This window comes from Erpetoichthys calabaricus, chromosome 15 (genome assembly GCF_900747795.2).
Source record: "Erpetoichthys calabaricus chromosome 15, fErpCal1.3, whole genome shotgun sequence".
In the NCBI taxonomy this organism is placed as follows: domain Eukaryota; kingdom Metazoa; phylum Chordata; class Cladistia; order Polypteriformes; family Polypteridae; genus Erpetoichthys; species Erpetoichthys calabaricus.
This window is the reverse complement of record NC_041408.2, coordinates 66,693,336-66,713,730: the sequence shown is the minus strand read 5'-3', so window position 1 is coordinate 66,713,730 and position 20,395 is coordinate 66,693,336. Positions and strand designations below refer to the sequence as shown.

Below are 20,395 nucleotides of genomic sequence, written 5' to 3'. Positions count from 1 at the left end.
CTGCAGAAACAATAAATAACTAACAATCTGACCACTGAAGTGTGAAATGCAATAGAACTTCTGAAAAATTCTAAAATATTCAGAGGTAATATTTAATTTATTTGCAAAAGGAAAAAAAAAAGAATCTTACCAAAGAGTGCCTCAGTATTTTTTTATGGAGTTGTTTTATGTCCTTGTCCTTCTCATGAATTAATTTAATATGATGTCTGTAAACAAGAAGAAAGGAAATCACAAAAACATTTCCGTCTCTAAATCCAAATTTGAGGATGATGAAACTTCATTTTGGACTTGCTTTGTTATGATTGTTGACTTATGAAGTCCTTTGTTATTACAAATTTGGTTTATGCAAACATTGCAAACAAAACATACTTATTTAATAGTCCACATGTGTACTTTTTATTCCTCTGGCAAGTAGGATATACAGCTTGTTTTATAGTTTTGGTCTATTCTGAAATATTAAATTGAATTTTAAATGTACTGTATCATTCTTTACCAAACTGATGCACTTCTCATTCTATTCCTAGCAGTATTTTAGATTAAGACCCCACTCTACACCATATCTATGATCCCGCGTGATGAATAAAAGATTTTTTGGGGTCTTATTTATATACAGTTTATACAAGCCCGGTTATAAAAGGGTTGGGGGACTATGGAAAATGCTAATAAAAACAAAAAAGGAGTGATTTTTAAATTAACTTTAATTTTTATTCAATCAAAAGCAGTATTTAGACAAGGTATTTCATGTTAAACCTATTATTTTTGAATATGTACATTTACACAGAAATTGATGCTTGCAACATTTTCTAAAAAATTTAAAGTAGCACAGCGGAATCGTATTTTATGGTCCAACGAGTCAATATTTCAAACAGTTTTTAGAAAAAAAAACAGCAGTTGTGTTTTTCAGGCTAAAGAGGTAAAGGACCGCTTAAGCTGTTACCAGCATCAAGTCAAAAAGCCAGTTGTGTTGTGTATGCTGTGTTGGTATGGGGATGTGTCAGCGTCCTTGGCATTGGGTAACTTGCTAATCTGTGAGGGCACCATTAATGCAGAAAGATATGTACTGTATAAACATATGCTTCCATGCAGGGACATACCTGCATTTTCCAGCAGGACAATGGCAAACCACGTTCTGTCCGGATTAAAAGTACATGGCTGCGTAAGTAGAAAGTGTGTGGTTGCTCAATTGGCCTGCCTATAGTCCTGACCAGTCTCCGACTGAGAATGTGTGGCACATTATGAAGAGCAAAACATGGCAACAAAGGGCCCATACAGTTTCTCAGATGAACACCTACATAATGGATGAGGGGGGAAAACCTCACTTGCTAAACTAAACCAACTTGTGTCTTCAGTGTCCATACTCTCAATGAGTGTTATTAAAAGAAATGGTGAAGTTACACTTGACTCATCCAACTTTTTTGGAGCATGTTGCAGTCATCAGATATGACATGAGTGCATATTCTGAAAAAAACAATTACATTTTCAAGGTAAAACATTAAATAATGTGTAGGTGTAGGATTTTCAATATAGTAAAGGGTGAATACAATTTACAAATCAATCTTTTTTGTTTTTATTAGCATTTTCCTTACTGTTGCAACTTTCATACAGGTAAACTGCTAAACTTCCAATTCTAAAAATAAAGTTTAAGATATGATGGTTCTTCTGTATAACTGAATCGGATGTATGGAAGAAACACCTCTTGTTCACTGCAGGACAACAGACAGATATAATGCTTTAAATTCCACAAGACTTAACGCAATGACTGAATAAAATCCTTTTGTGAAGAATTTTGAATAAGGTTCAAGGAATCATGAGAATAAGCAAAATGACTGCAGATTTTTTGTTAGTGAATGTACTTACATGTTTATTTACTGAGAAAAGATACATTTGAATAAGTTTGAAATGTATGTCTCTGTCGGATACTTTCCGTGAGTTGAGTCTGAAGCTCTTGTTGTGACCCTGAAATAAAAATGTCTTGGGAAATTCTGTTGGTGCAATTTCAGTGCTGACTGGGGCCATTACACCCATACTGTTCTTTAACGGAGAGATGAGGAGGTCATGTTCTTGTCTTACTGGCTCACTGACTAAACAGAATCAAGTTTACTGATTCTACTGAGCACTGTTTGAAAGAGTGGCCGGCTGCAGTACAACCTCTTGTTTCATTCTGGTTTAATCTGTTTTTCTCATACTTTAAGAGTCTCCACCTGACCGACCGTTACTTCCGTTACTTTTGCTGTTAATTTCAGTAAATTATTGTACGGTCGAGCTTCAAGTCTGGCTAAGGCTGCTGATATATACAGCATCTTAAATCAACATAGTAATCAACTATATTCATAGTCCATAGAATATCACTGGGCAGGACAACTGATGATAAGTAACCTACCTGTGTTTCTGATCCAATATATTTTTTATTTCAGCACACTTGCAGCTGTGCTTTATTTCTATTTGGTCAAGATGCTGCCTCTGCTCAAATAGCTTCTGCTCTACAATCTGGAATATTCAGAAAAGAACAATCAGTCTTGATAAAGCAATTTTTGTGAAAAATATAAACTCCATCTACAGTAGACTATCATTTTTATAAACACATACAGCTGTTGGTGTTTAAGATCAAATTTTGCCTACTTAAACATATTTCTACTATGCACCCCACATGTTTCTTTGATCAAGAATTCATATTATGATTTGGAATAACAGAAGAGAAACCTTAAAAGTTAATATAATTTGTATTTTAAAAATTTTAAATTCAGTAATTTATTGTTCTGTTGTGCTATTTTCTGAACTTGTTTAGTCTAAACAGATATCTCTCCACCATGGGACACACTGATGAATATGTAATACAATGTCAATGTCAATGTCAATTTATTTATATAGCACATTTAAAACAACATAGTAATGCTGTGGCCAAAGTGCTTTACAATAATAGAATAAAAGAAAAACAAAATAATTAACAAAACAAATAGAAATGAAATATATGAACATAAAAAAAAATACATTATAAATAGAAGTAATGTTATATACATAAAAATAAAAGTAATGTAATATAATCACAAAGAGGAAACCATCAGTATTACTGAAGGTCATGGAATGCAAGTGAATAGAAATGAGTCTTTAATATTGTTTTGAATACGGCACCATATAAATGTATTGTTATTATTATTAAGACATCCACCCTTATATCAGTCAAATTCAAATTTTGTAGTTAGCACAAATAAAACCTGAAATGAATGATCTCTTTAAAAACAATTCCTTTAACACTCACTCAAGAAAGGTACATTATATGGCCAAAACAATGTGGACACCCCTCAAATGACTGAGTTCAGATGTTTCAACCACATTGTTTGTTAATAGGTGCATGTAATCAATCATATGACCATGAAATAAATGTCCAGTGACAAACATTGGCAGTAGATTTGGGTCACACTGAAGAACTCATTGACATGCAACCTTCGCAACAAGTTAGTACATGAAATTTCCACTCTGCAAGATTTGCTTAGTCAACTGTTGTGAAATGGAAGCTTCTAGGAGAAACAACAGCTCAGCCACAAAGTATACAGACCATGCAAACTCACAGAGTGGGACAACCAAGTGTTGAAATGCACAGTGTGTAAAAATCACCTATCCTCTGTCACATCACTCACAACAAGAGTTCTGGAAGTAACATCAGCACAAGAACTTTGCATCAGGACCTTCATGAAATGGATTTTCACGACCAAGCAGATGCAAATAAGCCTAAGATCACTATGTGCAATGCCAAAAGTCAGCTGAAGTGGAGTATGGCTGAAGTAGGTTAAAGCAAGTCACCATTGTACTCTGGAGCAGTGGAAATGTGATCTCTGGAGTGATCATGCTTCGCTTTTTGGAAGTCTGAAAGTCTGGTAGATGCCAGGAGAATGCTCACTTCCAAACTGCATAGTTCCCACTGTAAAGTGTAGTGGAGGAGAGATAATGGTCGATGGCTATTTTCCAGATTTGGGCTAGGCTCCATGGTTCCAGTGAAGGGTACTGTTAATACTACAGCAGGAAAAGACATTTTTGGCAGTTGTACACTCCCATCTTTGTAGCAACAGTTTGGAGAAGGCCCACTTCTGCTCCTTCAGTACTGTACCCCTGTGTACAAAGCCAAGTCCAAAAATACAAGGAGGAACACAAGTGGCCTGCACAGAGCCCTGACCTCAACCTTACTAAACACCATTGGGATGAACAGCCTTTTGGCTAAGATCAAGTGTAGTAGTGTAGTAATTGGAACACTGATTGTGAGCCAGGTCTTCTCATTCAACATCAGTATCAGACATCACAGGTGCTCTTTTGGCCGAACGGGCACAAATTCTTACAGACAAACTGCAAAATTTTGTGAAAAGCCCTACCAGAACAGTTGTTAAAGCTACAAATTGGGGGCAACTCCATATTAATGCCCATGGCTTTGGAATGGGATGACCAAAAGCCTCATATAGGTGAAATGGGCAGTTGCACACAAAATTTAGGCCAATACAGCAGACCTAGGCTTTGTATGGCCCGCAGGCCGAATACGGCCCATGGTCTAGTTCTGTCTGACCCATGGATGGTGCAGATAGCAGTACTTACCTGGCTGTGTCAGTCAGCGGCACAGCTAAATGTGACCGTGCAGACAAAGCTCAAAATTTGTATGGGAAACTGCGAGGGATTGCATTAGAGAAAGGGGTGATTGTTCATGTTACATTGAATAAAGGAAGCTCTGTATAACATCTACATTTTGTGCAAAGACATAACAAAAATGAGTGGTAAAAAATGAAAAGTTGATGCAGGAAACAGATCATTCCACACATAATGGACTCTTAAGTATTTTTTCACAGTGGTAAAGCAATCTGTTTTGTATGCAAATAGCACCTTGCTGCATTTAAAGACTACAACTTGAGCCATCACATCGAGAACAAGCACCCTGAAAAATTTCGGAAAGACATCTGAAGAGGAGAAGGTGAGGTCTGAAGAGGACTTGTTAGCTAAACAGCAAAAACAGTGAGTACTTTTTACAAAGCTTCATACAGCAAAGAATCAAACAGTAAAAACAGCTCTATATCAGCTCACAAAATTGCCAAATGGCTACAAGACGGATTGAGGAAATTGAGGAAATTGCAGAAAATCTGCTACTACAGCTGAAACGCATGGTGGAAAATGATGACTTTTTCTTCTTGCCCTTGGATGAGAGTTGTGATGTTAGTGACACAGCACAGCTGCTGATCATTGTAAAAGGAATAATGAAAGACTTTTATGCAGTCAGTGAAAGGGACAAACAACCGCTAAGGATTTATTTACTGAAGTCAGTACATGCATGCAAAAATTAGGCGCAGTGAGAAAGGTTAGTTGGTGTGAAAGCTGATGGTTTTCCTAATGAGACAGCATAAAAATGTTGGAATCTTAAAAACATACTTCATACATGCTAGAATTCATAGGAGAGCTCAATGAAATATCTAAAGACCCCAGTATATCGTTTTTGGGCTGGACATGACCTGCGTGACTTCACATTACAGCCCTGAAATGTTTTGCACTGCTGCACACTCACACATAGAATGATACAAATGACTTCTTACCTCCTTTATTACTTCATTGTTATTTTTAAACAAGTCTTCAACTGTGGTCTTCAAATATTCTTTTGGGTCAATTATCCTCTGTAATCTGCTTTCTAACTCTCTCTTTTCCTTTTTAAAAGAAATTCATCAAAATATATTTATGTTTTTATTTAGAAGATGCTTTTATCCTTTGCAATCTACAACAGAAATCTTTACATACAGAAAATGCCACTGTTAAAAAGCAAAATGCACCAGTTAAATAGAGCACAAGACAAGTAGTCCCAATTCTAGATATCTAGTAGGAGAAAAAAAAGATTAGAAACATTGAACAGTCCCAAAATGGTCAATAAAGAGGTGTGCTTAAAAAATGGCATGAAAGATCAGTAGAAGTGGAGCCATTCAGATGGTCATGGGGAGTTCAATGAGAGACAGTCACCTCTTTTAGCACATTTTGGGGCATCATTATATGGTCCCTAAGGAGAATGGAGGCTTTTTGGAGGTCAGAAGAGAGACAATCAGAGTCATAGAATAGAGCCTCAAATTTAACATAAATTGGTGTTAGGTCTCCAAAAAGCTTCTCTAGCCAGGCCTTATTAACCTGCCCGAAAACAGTCTCACCCCAACAGGCTTAACCCCAGCTCACTGGTCTGTGTCAGGAATCGCTGGCCCAAAAATATATCCAAAACCCTACAAGAGGAGAATGACCGAAATCCCCACCTTGTGAATAGCAAGGACAAAAAGAAAATTATAAATGAGAGGGTTGATTTTCCAAAAAAAAAATCAAAAATACAAAAGACAAAAAAGTAGCTGCCAAAAGATAAACAAGGCCCAGCATACAAATCCAGAAAACAGAATCCAATATATAGAGATTAAAGATCAAAGAATCAGCAATAACAAAGAAATGATATTACTCACAAAAACTCCAAATAACTTCAGTGTTCTGTTGCTGAATCTCTCCTTCTTGGCTCAAAATAAAGCCAGAAGGAGGACCCCGCGGGAATGAAGTCAGGGTGGCCCCACCTCCTGGGGCTCCAGCCACAAAGCACAGAACATGGCGGCACATTTAAAGTCACAGAACACAATCACAAATATAATAAAAAATACATAAAAATATATAAAAATAATAATTCCATATTGACAATGAAACAAAAAATACAAATAAAAATATGCAATACTATATTTTTGATCGCAAAGTTCAGCGGTTTCTGTGGAACGGCCTTTGAGGAAATTTCATTCACATTGTCAGCCTTCACTTTCAGAACTTTATCAGCTATAAGGGTAATTTGTCCTTAATTGGACATAGTATTATTTTAAACCATGGAATTGTACCTGTAAGAGCCAGAACCTTTAAATAAATGTTAATGGTACATTTTCTCTAGTCTGCTTAGCTTGAACTTGAATATAACATAGCTTAACATACTGTAGATAATGGAAGATTCAGTCATACTTTCTATAAATTAAGATTCGGAATGTTCATAATCTTAACTCTGTGCGAGAGAATAGCCCATAGATTGAAGTTAGACAACTAGAAAGAAACATGAACGATCATATATATATATAAATATATATACTGTATGCAACTAGATATTTAAGCAGAATATCATAAGTTCCTCTTTTTTGCGTGTATTATCAACTTTTTTCCCATTTTTGTGTGTGACCTGTTTGCTTTGAATTTCACTAAAATCTTTAAAAAATGAAGACACTTGGACCGTGGAGTATTTTTTGCATGGCGAGTCATGCTAGTGCCGGAATATATGTAATATTTATCTGATAGATATTTTTTAACTATTTGAAATCCTTCATCAAAACACAGCTAAATCACCCTTCTTGCAATTCGAGGTCATATAAACATTTACCAGAGATACCCACAGGAATGTTTTTATGGAACATCTTCCGAGCAACAGCAGGTTAACATTTCTAAATCTGTTTTCTTTTTTACCTGAACAGATACCAGAAGAAACATTTTATTTTATTAGGCAGCAAGCAGCATAAACAGTCTAGGTTCAGTAGCAACTCTTTGAGGGCTAATATTTTTTCCAAAAAACTCAGTTTCCTGAAAAGCTCACAAAGCAAAGTTCAGTCAGTCATTCTCCAACCCGCTATATCCTAACGCAGGGTCACGGGTGTCTGCTGGAGCAAACACAGGAGCCAACACAGGGCACCAACCCACCACAGGACACACACACACACCAAGCAGACACACTAGGGACAATTTGGGATCGCCAATACATCTAACCTGGACTTTGGGAGGAAACCGGAGCACCCAGAGGAAACCCACGCAGACACAGGGAGAACATGCAAACTCCACACAGGGAGGACCTGGGAAGTGAATCCGGGTCTCCTTACCACGAGGCAGCAGCGCTACCACTGCACCACCGCAAAGCAAATGTTTCACACATAAATCAACATAAAACGTCTGTTTGCACAGTGGGCTGGCTGCCTGACTGTCTTTGTGAGACAGGTGCACGGGGGTGGCAATTGCAGTGAGATGCAATATGGTCTGTCCTTGCAGGCAAAAGCTGCCATAGGTGCATCAGGCACACGAACGTTTTCAGCACCATGATCAGTTGGGGACTGATCAGCTGATGTTGGTACTGTACTTCACTTTCATTTTCGATCTACATCTCCAGGTCACTTGCATCAAAATCGGAGTACGACAAATCCAAGTCCGATTCAGTGATAATATGAAAAAAGTCATCCATGGATTATTTTGCATTGAGCATTCACTTTGGTATCCCTCCACTTACCATTTTAGAAGCTGTTTGCTCTTTTCTACTCATGCACGGCGCAGGGAATCGAGGTCAAATCAACAAAGCTAACTTTCCTTCTAGCAAAAATGTTTTGAAAAGCGCTGTAACAAGAAGATCACTGATCTCTATCAATCGCTAGCGAGACTGAGGATTTCAAAATAATAACAAAAATTGCATTAACATGCGATAAAATAATTGTCTGTGTTAATTAATTAATGCTTTAACGCAATAATAAAGTGTTAACTTGCCCAGCCTTAGTCTTGAAGTAGCAAATACTGTAAGTTTATCAAAATTTACCAGAATTAAAGTAACTATTTGTATTTAAAGATGTACTGAAGTAGAAGTAAAAGTAGACAGAAAAATCCTATTATAATATACACTGAAAATCCAGTCACCTTAAAAATGAAGCATACAGTTTTGAATAATATCGCAGGTGTACGACTATGTTGCATTAGGATTTTTGTGTTTTCATAGATTTCACTATATCCATTACTAATAAACGTTCTTTATACCTTCCACATAACATATTTGCAGATTATTTGTACAAAACTGAAAATCACCAGAAAAGGGTCATTTGTAGGAGCTGAGTAAATCAACTGAATAACTCCAAACCAAAATTCATATAACACAGAGCATTCATTAATTTGGGTCCAAAACCTCTACAATCATTTCTTATTTTATTATTTGAGATTGATGTAATCAACAGTGACAGGTTTTACCAGTCTACATTTTTTATTATTTATTTGTAGGTTCACTATATACAAAGTCAATGGGATGAACAACTAGGTCTTACCGATGCAAATTTTGAAATTTCTTTTAGGAGCTGTTTTATTTCCGATTCCTGCTTTCTCAGTTTTGCTCCAAGTCTTTCATTTTTAATATAAAGCCTGCACAAAAAAAAATTACAATGTACATTTTTTTCAGTTTCGCTGTATTGGAATTAATGAGTTGCCTATTCATTATAAAGGGCTGCACAGCTGAGAGTGTGTCTTTGTGATATGGGATAAAATTCAAGGAGGAAGAAAGAGAACAAGTAAATTCCACAAAGAAGGCAATCTAGCTGTGTGAACCTGCAGACTGCCAAACATACAACTTAACTTTAATATACTGAATCGCTGCTTACATTGTATTTGGGGGAGTGTGACTCGTACAATGCATGCGTATCATGTGTATCATAGGCTTGCATATATTTAGAAATATTAAAGTACCGCTCTATGTGTTTGTCCTTCTGATGCAGAACATTCTTCAACCTTCCACACATGTCTTGCCAGTAGTTAGTAATCCTCTTGGGCTCAGATAACTCCTCCTCAATAACCTGAGAGATATCAATGCTGTAATGTTCATAAATGGATAGTACAACTCTGCATACCTTTCCATTTTTGCACTGGCTATTTCATTGTAATTGACAATTGAAAACATTCTAATTAATTACTTTAATAATGAACTTGTTTATCCTATATTGAAAAATATTATTTAAAACACCTGTTCCAGCTCATACCTGCTGTTGTTTCCCTTCAGAGTTGCCACCGCATTCTGATAGCACTTCCAAAGGGGTCATCACCTGTACACTGCATTCTAGAAGACATTTATTTAGAACTACTTGTATTAATCAATTTATTATAACTAGGAATAATATTCTCAAACTGATCTCAAACTACTTATATAAAATGCTAAAGAGATTGTGCCTGTCTGTCATGCAGTTACTTGCAAACCATCAGAGCTAGAACCTTGATCGTAGCCTTAATTGAAAATGAATGACATGATAGCACACTGGTGAAGCAAATAATGTGTAACCGCAATAGATTAGGTTGTTGGGGTTTGTGACTTTGTTACAGCAAACTGCATAGGCAAACTGATCAAGAAGGTGACATGGAAAAGAGGGAAAGGAAAACAGCGATATCTCCTGAATGTGGAGCAAATTGCGGAAGCCAATTATGTGATAAGAGTAAGAAGAATGACAGGCCCAGAATCCAGTGACTGCAACCTACTGTACTCATAAGCTACTGGGACTGGAGCCTTGTTCTTAGGAGGAACAGAGGTCCACGTGTTTCTAGTTGAACTTACAGTGGTGTGGAAAAGTATTCTCCCCGTGTCTGTGTGGGTTTCCTCCGGGTGTTCCAGTTTCCTCCCACAGTCCAAAGACATGCAGGTTAGGTGCATTGGTGATCCTAAATTATCCCTAGTGTGTGTGCTTGGTGTGTGGGTGTATGTATGCTCTGCGGTAGGCTGGCACCCTGCCCAGGGTTTGTTCCTGCCTTCCGCCCTGTGCTGGCTGGGATTGGCTCCAGCAGACCCCCATGACACTGTGTTAGGATATAGCAGGTTGGACAATGACTGACTGACTCTTGTGCTGTAACAATACATTTTCAAAGTCAAAATAGACCATTTTCTGTAGATATTTAACTAAAGGAGAAAAAATCCCCAAAACATGTGGCCCAGTGAGGCTGTAGCCCAGTTGCAACGTTCACAGGTTGAATCTTGCCCTGGAAACGTTTTGGACAATTTTAAATGAGACAGATGTGCTCGATAAAAGATTTTAAGTTCAATAATTGTATGCTTTGCGCATATGGAGCTTGAGTGAATTATGTGCATGGCTGCCTTTCACTCCTTTTCTGAAATGTTGAGTAAGAGATAATTTTCCCACTGTGCTCTGAGATCTTTGAAAGGAAGGAGCATTAAAATGATTTTATTTATTACAGAAATGCTATCTGAATCCTCAAGACTGATCAATATTTCTTCCGGAATAGAAGTAAGTAGGAAGTGAGGAAAATTGGGCAGATTTTGTTTATCAAAGTTAATAATTTGGAAGTAGTGGAAGAATTGTGTTGATGGAAAGTTAAAAATGGAGAGTGATTGTTCACAGGATGCAAAGATGTTATCTATGTACAAATTTCTAAGTGATTTAATCCTGGATGTTTTCCAAACATTAAAAAATGTGTACATTTGAGAGGGTGGAAAAAGGTGGTTATCATGCAGAGGTGAAAATAAGATAAAAGCTTCTCTGTTTTGAAGTACTTCCTACATTGGTTCCATATTCTGAGTGAATGAAAAACAATTGGGTTATTAGTACTGTATATTGACGATAACTCATATTTAGTGGGGTACAATGCAAGGAATATAAAAAGTGCTGCAGGATTTTATTTCTATTGAGGACCAGGCCTGTGTGTGTTCATCTATTTGTGTCACTGTCCAGGTTTTTATAGCTTGTATATTTGCTGCCCAGTAATAAAACTGAAAGTTAGGTAGAGCCATGCCACCTTCTGCCTTAGGTCTTTGTAGTTTCGCCCTTTGGATGCATGGATGTTTTGAATTCCAAATAAATGAGGTTATCATTGAATCTAACTTCTTAAAAACAATTTGTTGATGTATATTGGAATGTTTTGAAATAGAAAAAGAAGCTTAGGAAGGATATTTATCTTGACAATGTTAATTCTTCCAGCTATAGTGAGATGAAGGGTGGACCATTTATGCAAGTCTTGCTTACATTTTTCCAAGCAGGCAGCACAATTTTGTTGATAAAGACCTTTATGTTTACTTTGAATTTGTGAATATTTTGAATTCCAAATAAATGAGGTTATGATTGAATAACTTCTTAAAAAATATTTGTTAATGTACAGTATATGGGAATGCTTTGAATTGAAAAAGAAGCTTATCAATTTTGTTAATAAAGTGCTTTATGTTTACTTGTGATGTTTACCCCTAGGTATTTAAACTGATCTGCAATGATAAAAGGGAAGGTGTCCAATCTAATATTGTGTGCTGGAAAGTTCACTGGAAAGAGCACACTTTTATTCAAATTCATTCTGAGACTGGAAATCTTTTGAAATTCGTGCTGTTAGGATTGCAGACACAGTATTTTGTGGAGCCGATATATATATAGTATCATATCATCTGCATATACAGAAATTTTTTGTTCAAGTCCTTCTCTGGTAATCCCCTTTATCTCATAAGCATTTTGACAGTGAACTGCCAGTGGCTCTATGGCAATTGCGAAAAGCAGTGGTGACAAGGGGCATCCTTTTCTAGTATCATGTTCTAGTTTGAAGTAGTCTGAAATAATGTAGTTAGTACAAACTGAAGCTTCTGGACTGGTGTATAGCAGTTTAATCCATGCACATATGTTCGGGCCAAACCCAAATTTTTCCAATTTGGTGAAAACGTTCCATTCAACCATATCAAATGCGTCCAACAATAATAATATCTCCGGGCTGTTATACTTTGTGGGTGAATATATTACGTTAAACAGGTGACAAAGATTGGAAGCTACGTTCTCTGCCTTTAATAAATCCAGTTTGGTCTTGTGATATTCTCAAAGGAAGAACTTTGTCAATCCTACTTGCAAGGACTTTGGAGAGTATCTTAACATCGTTATACAGAAGTGAGATTGGTCTGTATGAGAAAAAAGTTTGAGGTACAATTGTATTGTCATTAGCTTCTGTAAATGTTGCTAATAAAAAGGGAGATAACTTATTTGAGAATTTTTTATAAAATTCAGCAGGGTTACCATCAGGGCCTGCTGTTTTCTCTCTCTGAAGTGAGTTCATAGCATCTAGTAATTCTGAAATTGTGTAAATCTTTTGTCATGCAGAAAATTATGATGACATTCAAGGATATTGAATACTTTTTTGCACGTCATTCTATATTTATGGTCATGAATTGATTTAGCTAACAGAAAAATCCAGAAAATTAAATAACATAGCATAGCATTAAATTACATCAAATAGCATACCATTAAAAGCATAGCAAATTTAGCATTAAGTAACAGCATAACACTTTCACATCCACTTAATCCAATCAATGGTCATGAGGGCCAGGGGCCTCTTTCAGCAGCATTGGACAGAAGGGAGGAAAGCAGTCCTGAAAAGGGCCAGTTTCTAATCAATAAATCACCTAATTGGTAGATTTTTGGGGATGTGGGAGAAAGACCTGAGTATACAGTAGAAAATCCACAAAGACAACAAGCAGGTATGAGATTCCAACCCAGGATTATTGATCTGTGAGGTGTCACTACTAACCACTGCATCACCGTGCAGAAAGGTGCTAAGTAAGGATAGAAAATGAATGAAAGTATGAATTTACTCAAAACATCTTAACAAATCACAGTGGTCAAATTGTTTACAGTACATTTGTATCATTGGAGCTGAGGCAAAGCAGCTATGGTGTGATTGAAATCAAAACCTTAAGCTTTACAGTCAAACATTTCTAGCACAATGTCTATTACAGTGGCATAGTGGCTTTATTTTAAAAATTTCAAAAAACAAATACAAGAAATTTACCTATTTAGCACCATTACATTTCTAACTTTCTAATCAATATTTATTATGTATTATTGTAATAACGAATGCTGCTCACACAAGCGCACTATGGGATCATGTAGAAGGCCCAGCTCATGGCATAAACTGAGGGACAAATAGCAGTGCTAACCTCTCTACCACTTCTAGTCCTAGATTGAAGAAGCAGCCCTCTGAAACCTGATGATGACAGGTCGTTGGGCATAAAAGAAAAAGACCAATCTGAAGAATGTAGACACGAATGTGAGAGACTGACTTCCCATAGGAACAACTCGTCCGTGATCGTTAACAATCAGTGAACAATTGTGTTAATTTCTTTTGCATTTTTTTATTTGTATTATTGCAATTAAAGGGAACCTCCCTGGAGACCCCAACACTTCACCCAGTATGGATTATTCCGATTTTGATCTAAAAATAAAATGGTAAAACATTTTACCTGTGGCTTTTCAATAGAGAAGTTTCTGCAATCACAAAAAACTCTCACTAGTATTTGAGATTCTTTACTCTTGGGAACATGAAGGCAATTTTAATTAAATTTTCTAAACACATATGAACTTAAACTTTATTTCCATGAAATGCAGTTGCTAGGAACTCCTCTCGATGTTACATCAATACACATAAGAAGGTAAACACAATTAAACAGCACAATATACAACATCGTCGTAAATACCATAACACCATCACAACATTGCAAATATTATGGTCTTACTGTCTTTGTTAAATTAAAAGCTTTTGTTAACTAGCTGCTTAATTATTTAAAGAAACAAGTGGGAAAACTGAGTCATATACAGTAATAATGTATAAATATGGAAGACGTGGAGAACAAATCCATTTCTGTTTAACAAGACAACAATGTACGTCTTTGTATTTTTAACAAATAATGCACATACTGTTGAGTATTTCTTACTCTTGACACATAGATTAGAAAGAATGTCTCTATCAATCAATCTTAATGTCATATAGTGCATTTCCTAGTGAGGGACAACCCCTTAAAAAAGCAAATAACAGAATTACAAAGTGAGTCAGTCTTTTTTAATTATCATTTTTCATCATAACAAACAACCTCTTGATGCAAACAAAATTACAAGACACTTTATTGTATTAAATGGTATGTATTCATACAGTGATCATATTAATCATAATAAAATGTGAAAGACAATATTTAGATGTTAAGTTCAAAATTAATTGAGCAACTAGCTTTTTAAGCACAGAATTGAGTTTATATAATGTATTATGTAACACTGCAATTGTGGAAGCCAGGCTCAAAATGCAGCATAGTGAAAGAGGTCCTTGTTTGAACCCTCTTTCAGGTTGTTCTCGTTGCAGAGTTTGCCCACTTTCCTTGTGTCTTGTGGTTTTTGTCCAGGTACTCAAATTTTCTCTTCACATCCTAAAAACATGTATATCAGATTAATTTGCAACATTAATGTGGACCAATGTGAGTAAGTGTGGGTTTGTTCAATGAGTGTGACCTCTGATGGGTGAGCGAAAAGTCTAGAACTGTGACAAGCCCCAGCCCCTGTGACATTGAAAGGGACAAAGCAGGTGTAGATAATAAATGGAAGCATGAATGGAAATTTCCGACACAGCAAAGCAGAATTAGGTGTTCATGGTTCATTAGAATGTTCAAACTGAATGAGCATCAGTAGAGAGTTCAACACTATGGCTGTTCAAATGAAAAATAGATAAATTTATGACTGTGACATAAGGTGATAATTGCCTTTCTTTATGGCTAAGTTTGAAATGTTTAATTTTTTTATGTTTCAGATATTTACTGTTTTGTTTTTTTCAATGTTGTGTCACTATGGATGCATTCCTGTAAAACTGATGAAGTGAGAGCATGTGTTACATGGTTCTTTAAAGAAAAAGGTGTTCTTTAAGTCAAAGTTATTTCTTTGCAATCATAGCATTTTTATTTGCCATATAAATGTGAAGCAAACTTTATAAAGTTTAAAAAATAGCTAGCCCACACTGGCATTTTATAATTGAGCAAATGCGTATTGGATTACTATTCCAAAGAAATAGCCTTAAAACTTACCAAATATTTCCAATTTGAAGAAGCAAAGGTTTTGGTTTAAGAAAATGTGCCTTCCATGTTTCTGAGGTATGCTTATGAAAAAGTAAACTGGAAAAAACACATCTCTCTATTATGAAAAAAAATCTTGGAAGGAGATGAGACGTGATTTTCTCGGAGACACTTTAACATCCCGCGAGACAAGGCAGTGAGACAAAAGGACAGCTGCTGTACAGGCTTTTAAATGTTCGAAGCGCTGACTGACATGCAGATCACGCAGCATGGCAGCAGCAAGCCAACAGTTGATCCGACCGCATATCCTTAGCGTGTGTTCAGCCCCCCTCTTCAGAACACGAGCATCAGAGACACAAAGTGGCTGGCGCATAGCGTGCCCCCTGGGGGGGGGGGGGGGGTGAGCAAAGTGAGCAGGGGGCAAAGCCCCCTAGTTTTATTCAAAGTATATGTGAGAGTTTTTGTCAAGGTAAGGATAACATGTCTCTCTCGCTTGTCTGTTTGCAGCTGCAGGGTTAGAAAGACAGATGGATGGATGTCTATAATGTCCGTTCAGTTCTTGTCACTTGATTGCAGCACCTACATGCTCAATATTAACTCTCACTGAAGTACACACAGACATTATTACCAGTGGTAGCAGGCAACACCTTTTCAAAATAGAGAAATAAGCTTCCATATAGTGAAAGAATTTCATGCGATCATTAACTGTGACTTTTTTTTTGGTTATTATTGTCTGGTTGCCTACAGAACAGAAACAGTAATTCACATCTGGGCATCATCATTCAATGCCAATAATGACACTTGGTGATGACTTCATACCCTTGGGGCTGAAAGGATGCCAGAGAGGAAGAGAAGCAGTGAAGTGAAACACATACCTGGTCTCCTTTTAAAATCTCAAGATGCGGATTAATACAGTATATGGGAGCCTGGTATCCTTAATGTCCATTATTAAATACAGAAGTAGGCTAGTTATTTTTAAAAATTAATAAAATATGCTTCATGTTGCACAGTAATATACCGTATATACTCGCGTATAAGCCGGGTCTTGAAACCCAAAAAAATCAATCATAAAATCAGACCCCGACTTATACGCCTATTCAAAAATACGACACTTAATTTTTTTTTTACATCTTCTTGCTTCTTCCAATCTCGCACCAGTTTCTCAGACACATCGAATTTTGTTGAAGCAGTGCAGTTACCAATTTTTTTCGCCACTTCAACGACTTTTAATTTAAAACCAGCTTCATGTTTTCTTCTGATTGAACACTCCATTGTAGATAAGGGATGCTCTTACGATAAAGGTGTATGAGAGTGTGAGATACAAAAAACACAAAACAGTGCAAACATCGCTTCAGAATAGTTCAGGTATTACCATGTGGTCATGTAGGCACAATACATAGAAAAAAAGGCCGTGTGCGCCGTGGTCACTCTCTCTCTCAGGTGGGCGTTAGCATATCATAATCTCTTAGCATGGCTTTTCGCATTCGATTTATACAACCAACATTATAAAATACTGGAAATTGTACAGTAAAATCAAGCCCTGACTTATCTGTGAGAGAACTTAAACGTGAGTATATATGGTAATTCAACTTTGACTTTGGATACCATACTGTTTAAAGGCAATGGGTTGCACATATTGTGTTTGAACATATTTGCAAGTTTTGCACTAATTTTTACCCCACTACTAGGTTAAATGTTATACAATTGGGGGGGCGGCTGTCCCTTTAAATGTTGGGTGCTACAGCTCTGTGATGTCACGCTGGCCTTGCAAGAATCATGGGGCACTGGGAAAAAAAGACTGTCTAAGACGGCCATGTGGCAAATTTCCAGGAAAATATTTGGCAAAACAAATCACCAGCAAACAGCATTTTTGCTGCAAAAAATGCTTTGTCAAATTTTGCTGGTCAACAGCACTGATAACTTACAGAGTCTTACCAACCAACTAAGGGAGGTTAGTAAAGAGTAGGAGTGACAAAGCTAAATGAGCCTTCACCAGGGATTGCAAGCCATGGCCTTTAAGAATGCGCTCCTCAGAGGACCTGTGGCATCTTGCCGATTTTTTTGGTATTTGTAATGGTGACAGAAAGTCTGAGATGTTGGAATTAAGAGCTATGTTAGTTGGTAGCAGAGTTTTGAAGATAATGTAATAATCAGGACTCTATGCACAGGACTGCATTTAAGCATTTAAACTGTTTGCAATGTGTTCATTCATTTAAATAAGCAAAACTATTGGAGGCCAAGTTCATGCATGATTTTCTTTGTTGTTGTGGCAAGCCAGCACAAACAGTTCCACTTTGCTGTTACTGAGTTACAGGAGATTTCTCAACATCCAACTGCTAATATTACTGTAATAGTCAGTTGACTTGTCCATGGCTATGCTGGATTCCTAGGGGGATCCTTATATGAAGTTGATATTGTATGCATCACAAAAAAAGGATACTAGAATAAGCTGCAAATTGTCTGGAGCCAAAACCAGCTGCATTATTATGCTTCCAATACGTTTTTTTTGCAATTTTCTACCCCATTTATGGGACCTCTGCAAGTGAAGCTTACCTTGTGCAGTAGTCTCCTTGATATTATCTGCCTGCTCTCCAAGAGTAAGAGAAGTCCCTCCAGTCTGCTCTGTTTCTCCTGAGACCCATGCCTGCTTACACAACCGAGGCTGCTGACGAGTCCAAGAGAGCTCACCTGGTCCCTCCTTACTCACACACTGTAAGAATCATAAGCAGGACAGACAGAAAATCAGGAAAACTTCATCATATAAAGTTTGCGGACTGGTACAGTCTCCATTAGTTACTCACATGTCTCTTTTTGACTTTACAATATGGGTTGCTTGTCAGAAGGACATCCACAGGAGCTGCAACTGTACAAGTGGATTCTGTAGCAAAATGAATAGAAACTGATATGAATTCATGTTGAACTTCCAGATCCATCATTAAAATATATGGTCCACGGTCAAAACAGCAGAAAAGTGACTATAGAAGAAGTAGTATTACTAAATATTTCAAGCATAAAATCTTGATTTTTACGCAGTTATTATATACATTTATTCACAGTTTTGAGAAGAATATACATTGTGACACATTGTGTCAAATATACATATTGATCAGTATAGCAAAATCCTTTCATTCATTTATTCATTCATTTCTTAAATCCACTTATTCCAGTACAAGATTCCAAGAAGCCATAGTGGCCATACTGTAAAAATAATGTAATAATAATAAATAAAACAAATAAGTCATAACAATATTCAAAGCAGATAAAATGAATCTACTAAAGCCAGTTACTTCATTGTACTCTGTAAAGCAACAAAAACCTTTGATTAACTAATTGCTTCAAGAATACGTTTGGTGCTTTTGAAGTTATTTCTTCACAATCATGGTATTATATTAATTAGCCACATGAAACCACATTCTAAAGTGAAGCATAATTTATTTGTTTTAAAAAATAAGGAGCGTGCTCTTGCGTTATATAATGGAGATAATGGTTACCGGACCCATTGTGAAGGAAAGCCTTAAATTTTACTAAATATGACTACTTAGAAATAGCAAAGGTTTCCATTCAAAAGTGCCTTCCGTGTTTCTGAAGTATGCTTGTGACAACAAAAGTAAACTGAAAATAATACATTTTATTACAGATTTTAGGTACTATTTTCTCGAGGTATGTCTCCTGCTCGCTTATCTGCTCACAGCAGCCATTATGGGTGCAGTTATGACAATGTCCTCCACACTTCATCAAGCTATATTCTGTTTATAAGCCCACTTTTTCTTGTACAATTCTATTGAATGACTCCTATGCCGATGACACACAACTTTATATAGATGTTGATGCAACTGAAACATCTTCACTAGTTGCACTGATTGATTGCATTTGGGAAATCAATCGTTGGATGGAAGATAATTTTTTTATAACTTGATCTTGATAAAACAGAAATCCTATTGGTTGGTAACAAATCTGTCCTCTCTACCCTTCTTGGGCTAAAAATTGATGTCGATGGGATCCTGGTTGAACCCTCAGTATCAGTCCATAATTTGGGTGTCATCTTTGATCAGCTCCTTACCTTCCAATCACACATTAGCTCAGTAGTACAGACAGCATTTTTTTAAGCTTCACAACATTGCTCATCTGCATTCTTTTCTCAGTGTGAAAGATACTGAAACACTCATTCACACTTTCATCACTAACCGTCTGGACTATTGCAATGCATTGTTTTATGGCCTCCTGACTAAATATATCAATAGACTACAATATGTTCAGAATTCTGCTGCTCATTTACTTACACACACTAAAAAATCTGCTCATATCACTCCTGTCCTCTATGATTTGCATTGGTTACTAGTTTCTTCAAGAATCAAATATAAAATTATTCTTCTCACCTTTAAAGCCCTTCATGGTTTAGCCCCTCATTATCTGTCTGAGCTACTGCTTCCTCACACTCCTGCCCATGCATTAAGATCATCGGATGCTAACTTATTCACTGTACCTAAATACAGGTTAGTAACTATGGGTTCCAGAGCTTTCAGTATGATGACCTCTAAAATTTTGAATGCTCTTCGTCTCAGTCTTCACGAGGAAAAATCTATTATTCATTTCAAACTCCTGTTAAAAACACATCATTTCATTGAATATTTTTCTTTTTTTTTCTTGTATGTAACTTCTACTGTCTTGTTAATGTGTTTGTGTTGAATTGTAAAGTGTCCTTGAGTGTATGAAATGTGCTACATAAATAAAACTTATTATTATTGTGGTTAGAGTTGTTATGTTCTGCCATGGCTTGTAACAACAGAC

At 36.5% G+C, this 20,395-nt stretch overlaps 1 protein-coding gene across 1 annotated transcript; it reads right to left on the bottom strand.

The window, feature by feature from the left end:
- Nucleotides 1-19: 19 nt before the first annotated feature.
- On the bottom strand, nucleotides 20-18,540 carry LOC127525925 (uncharacterized). The gene is made up of 9 exons (XM_051919246.1): nucleotides 18,409-18,540; nucleotides 18,161-18,317; nucleotides 9,789-9,865; nucleotides 9,499-9,605; nucleotides 9,084-9,177; nucleotides 5,562-5,669; nucleotides 2,381-2,487; nucleotides 131-206; nucleotides 20-34 (listed from the first exon to the last, which is right to left on the bottom strand). The coding sequence occupies exons 1-9, from the start codon at nucleotides 18,538-18,540 to the stop codon at nucleotides 20-22; spliced, it is 873 nt and encodes a 290-aa protein (XP_051775206.1).
- Nucleotides 18,541-20,395: the final 1,855 nt, after the last annotated feature.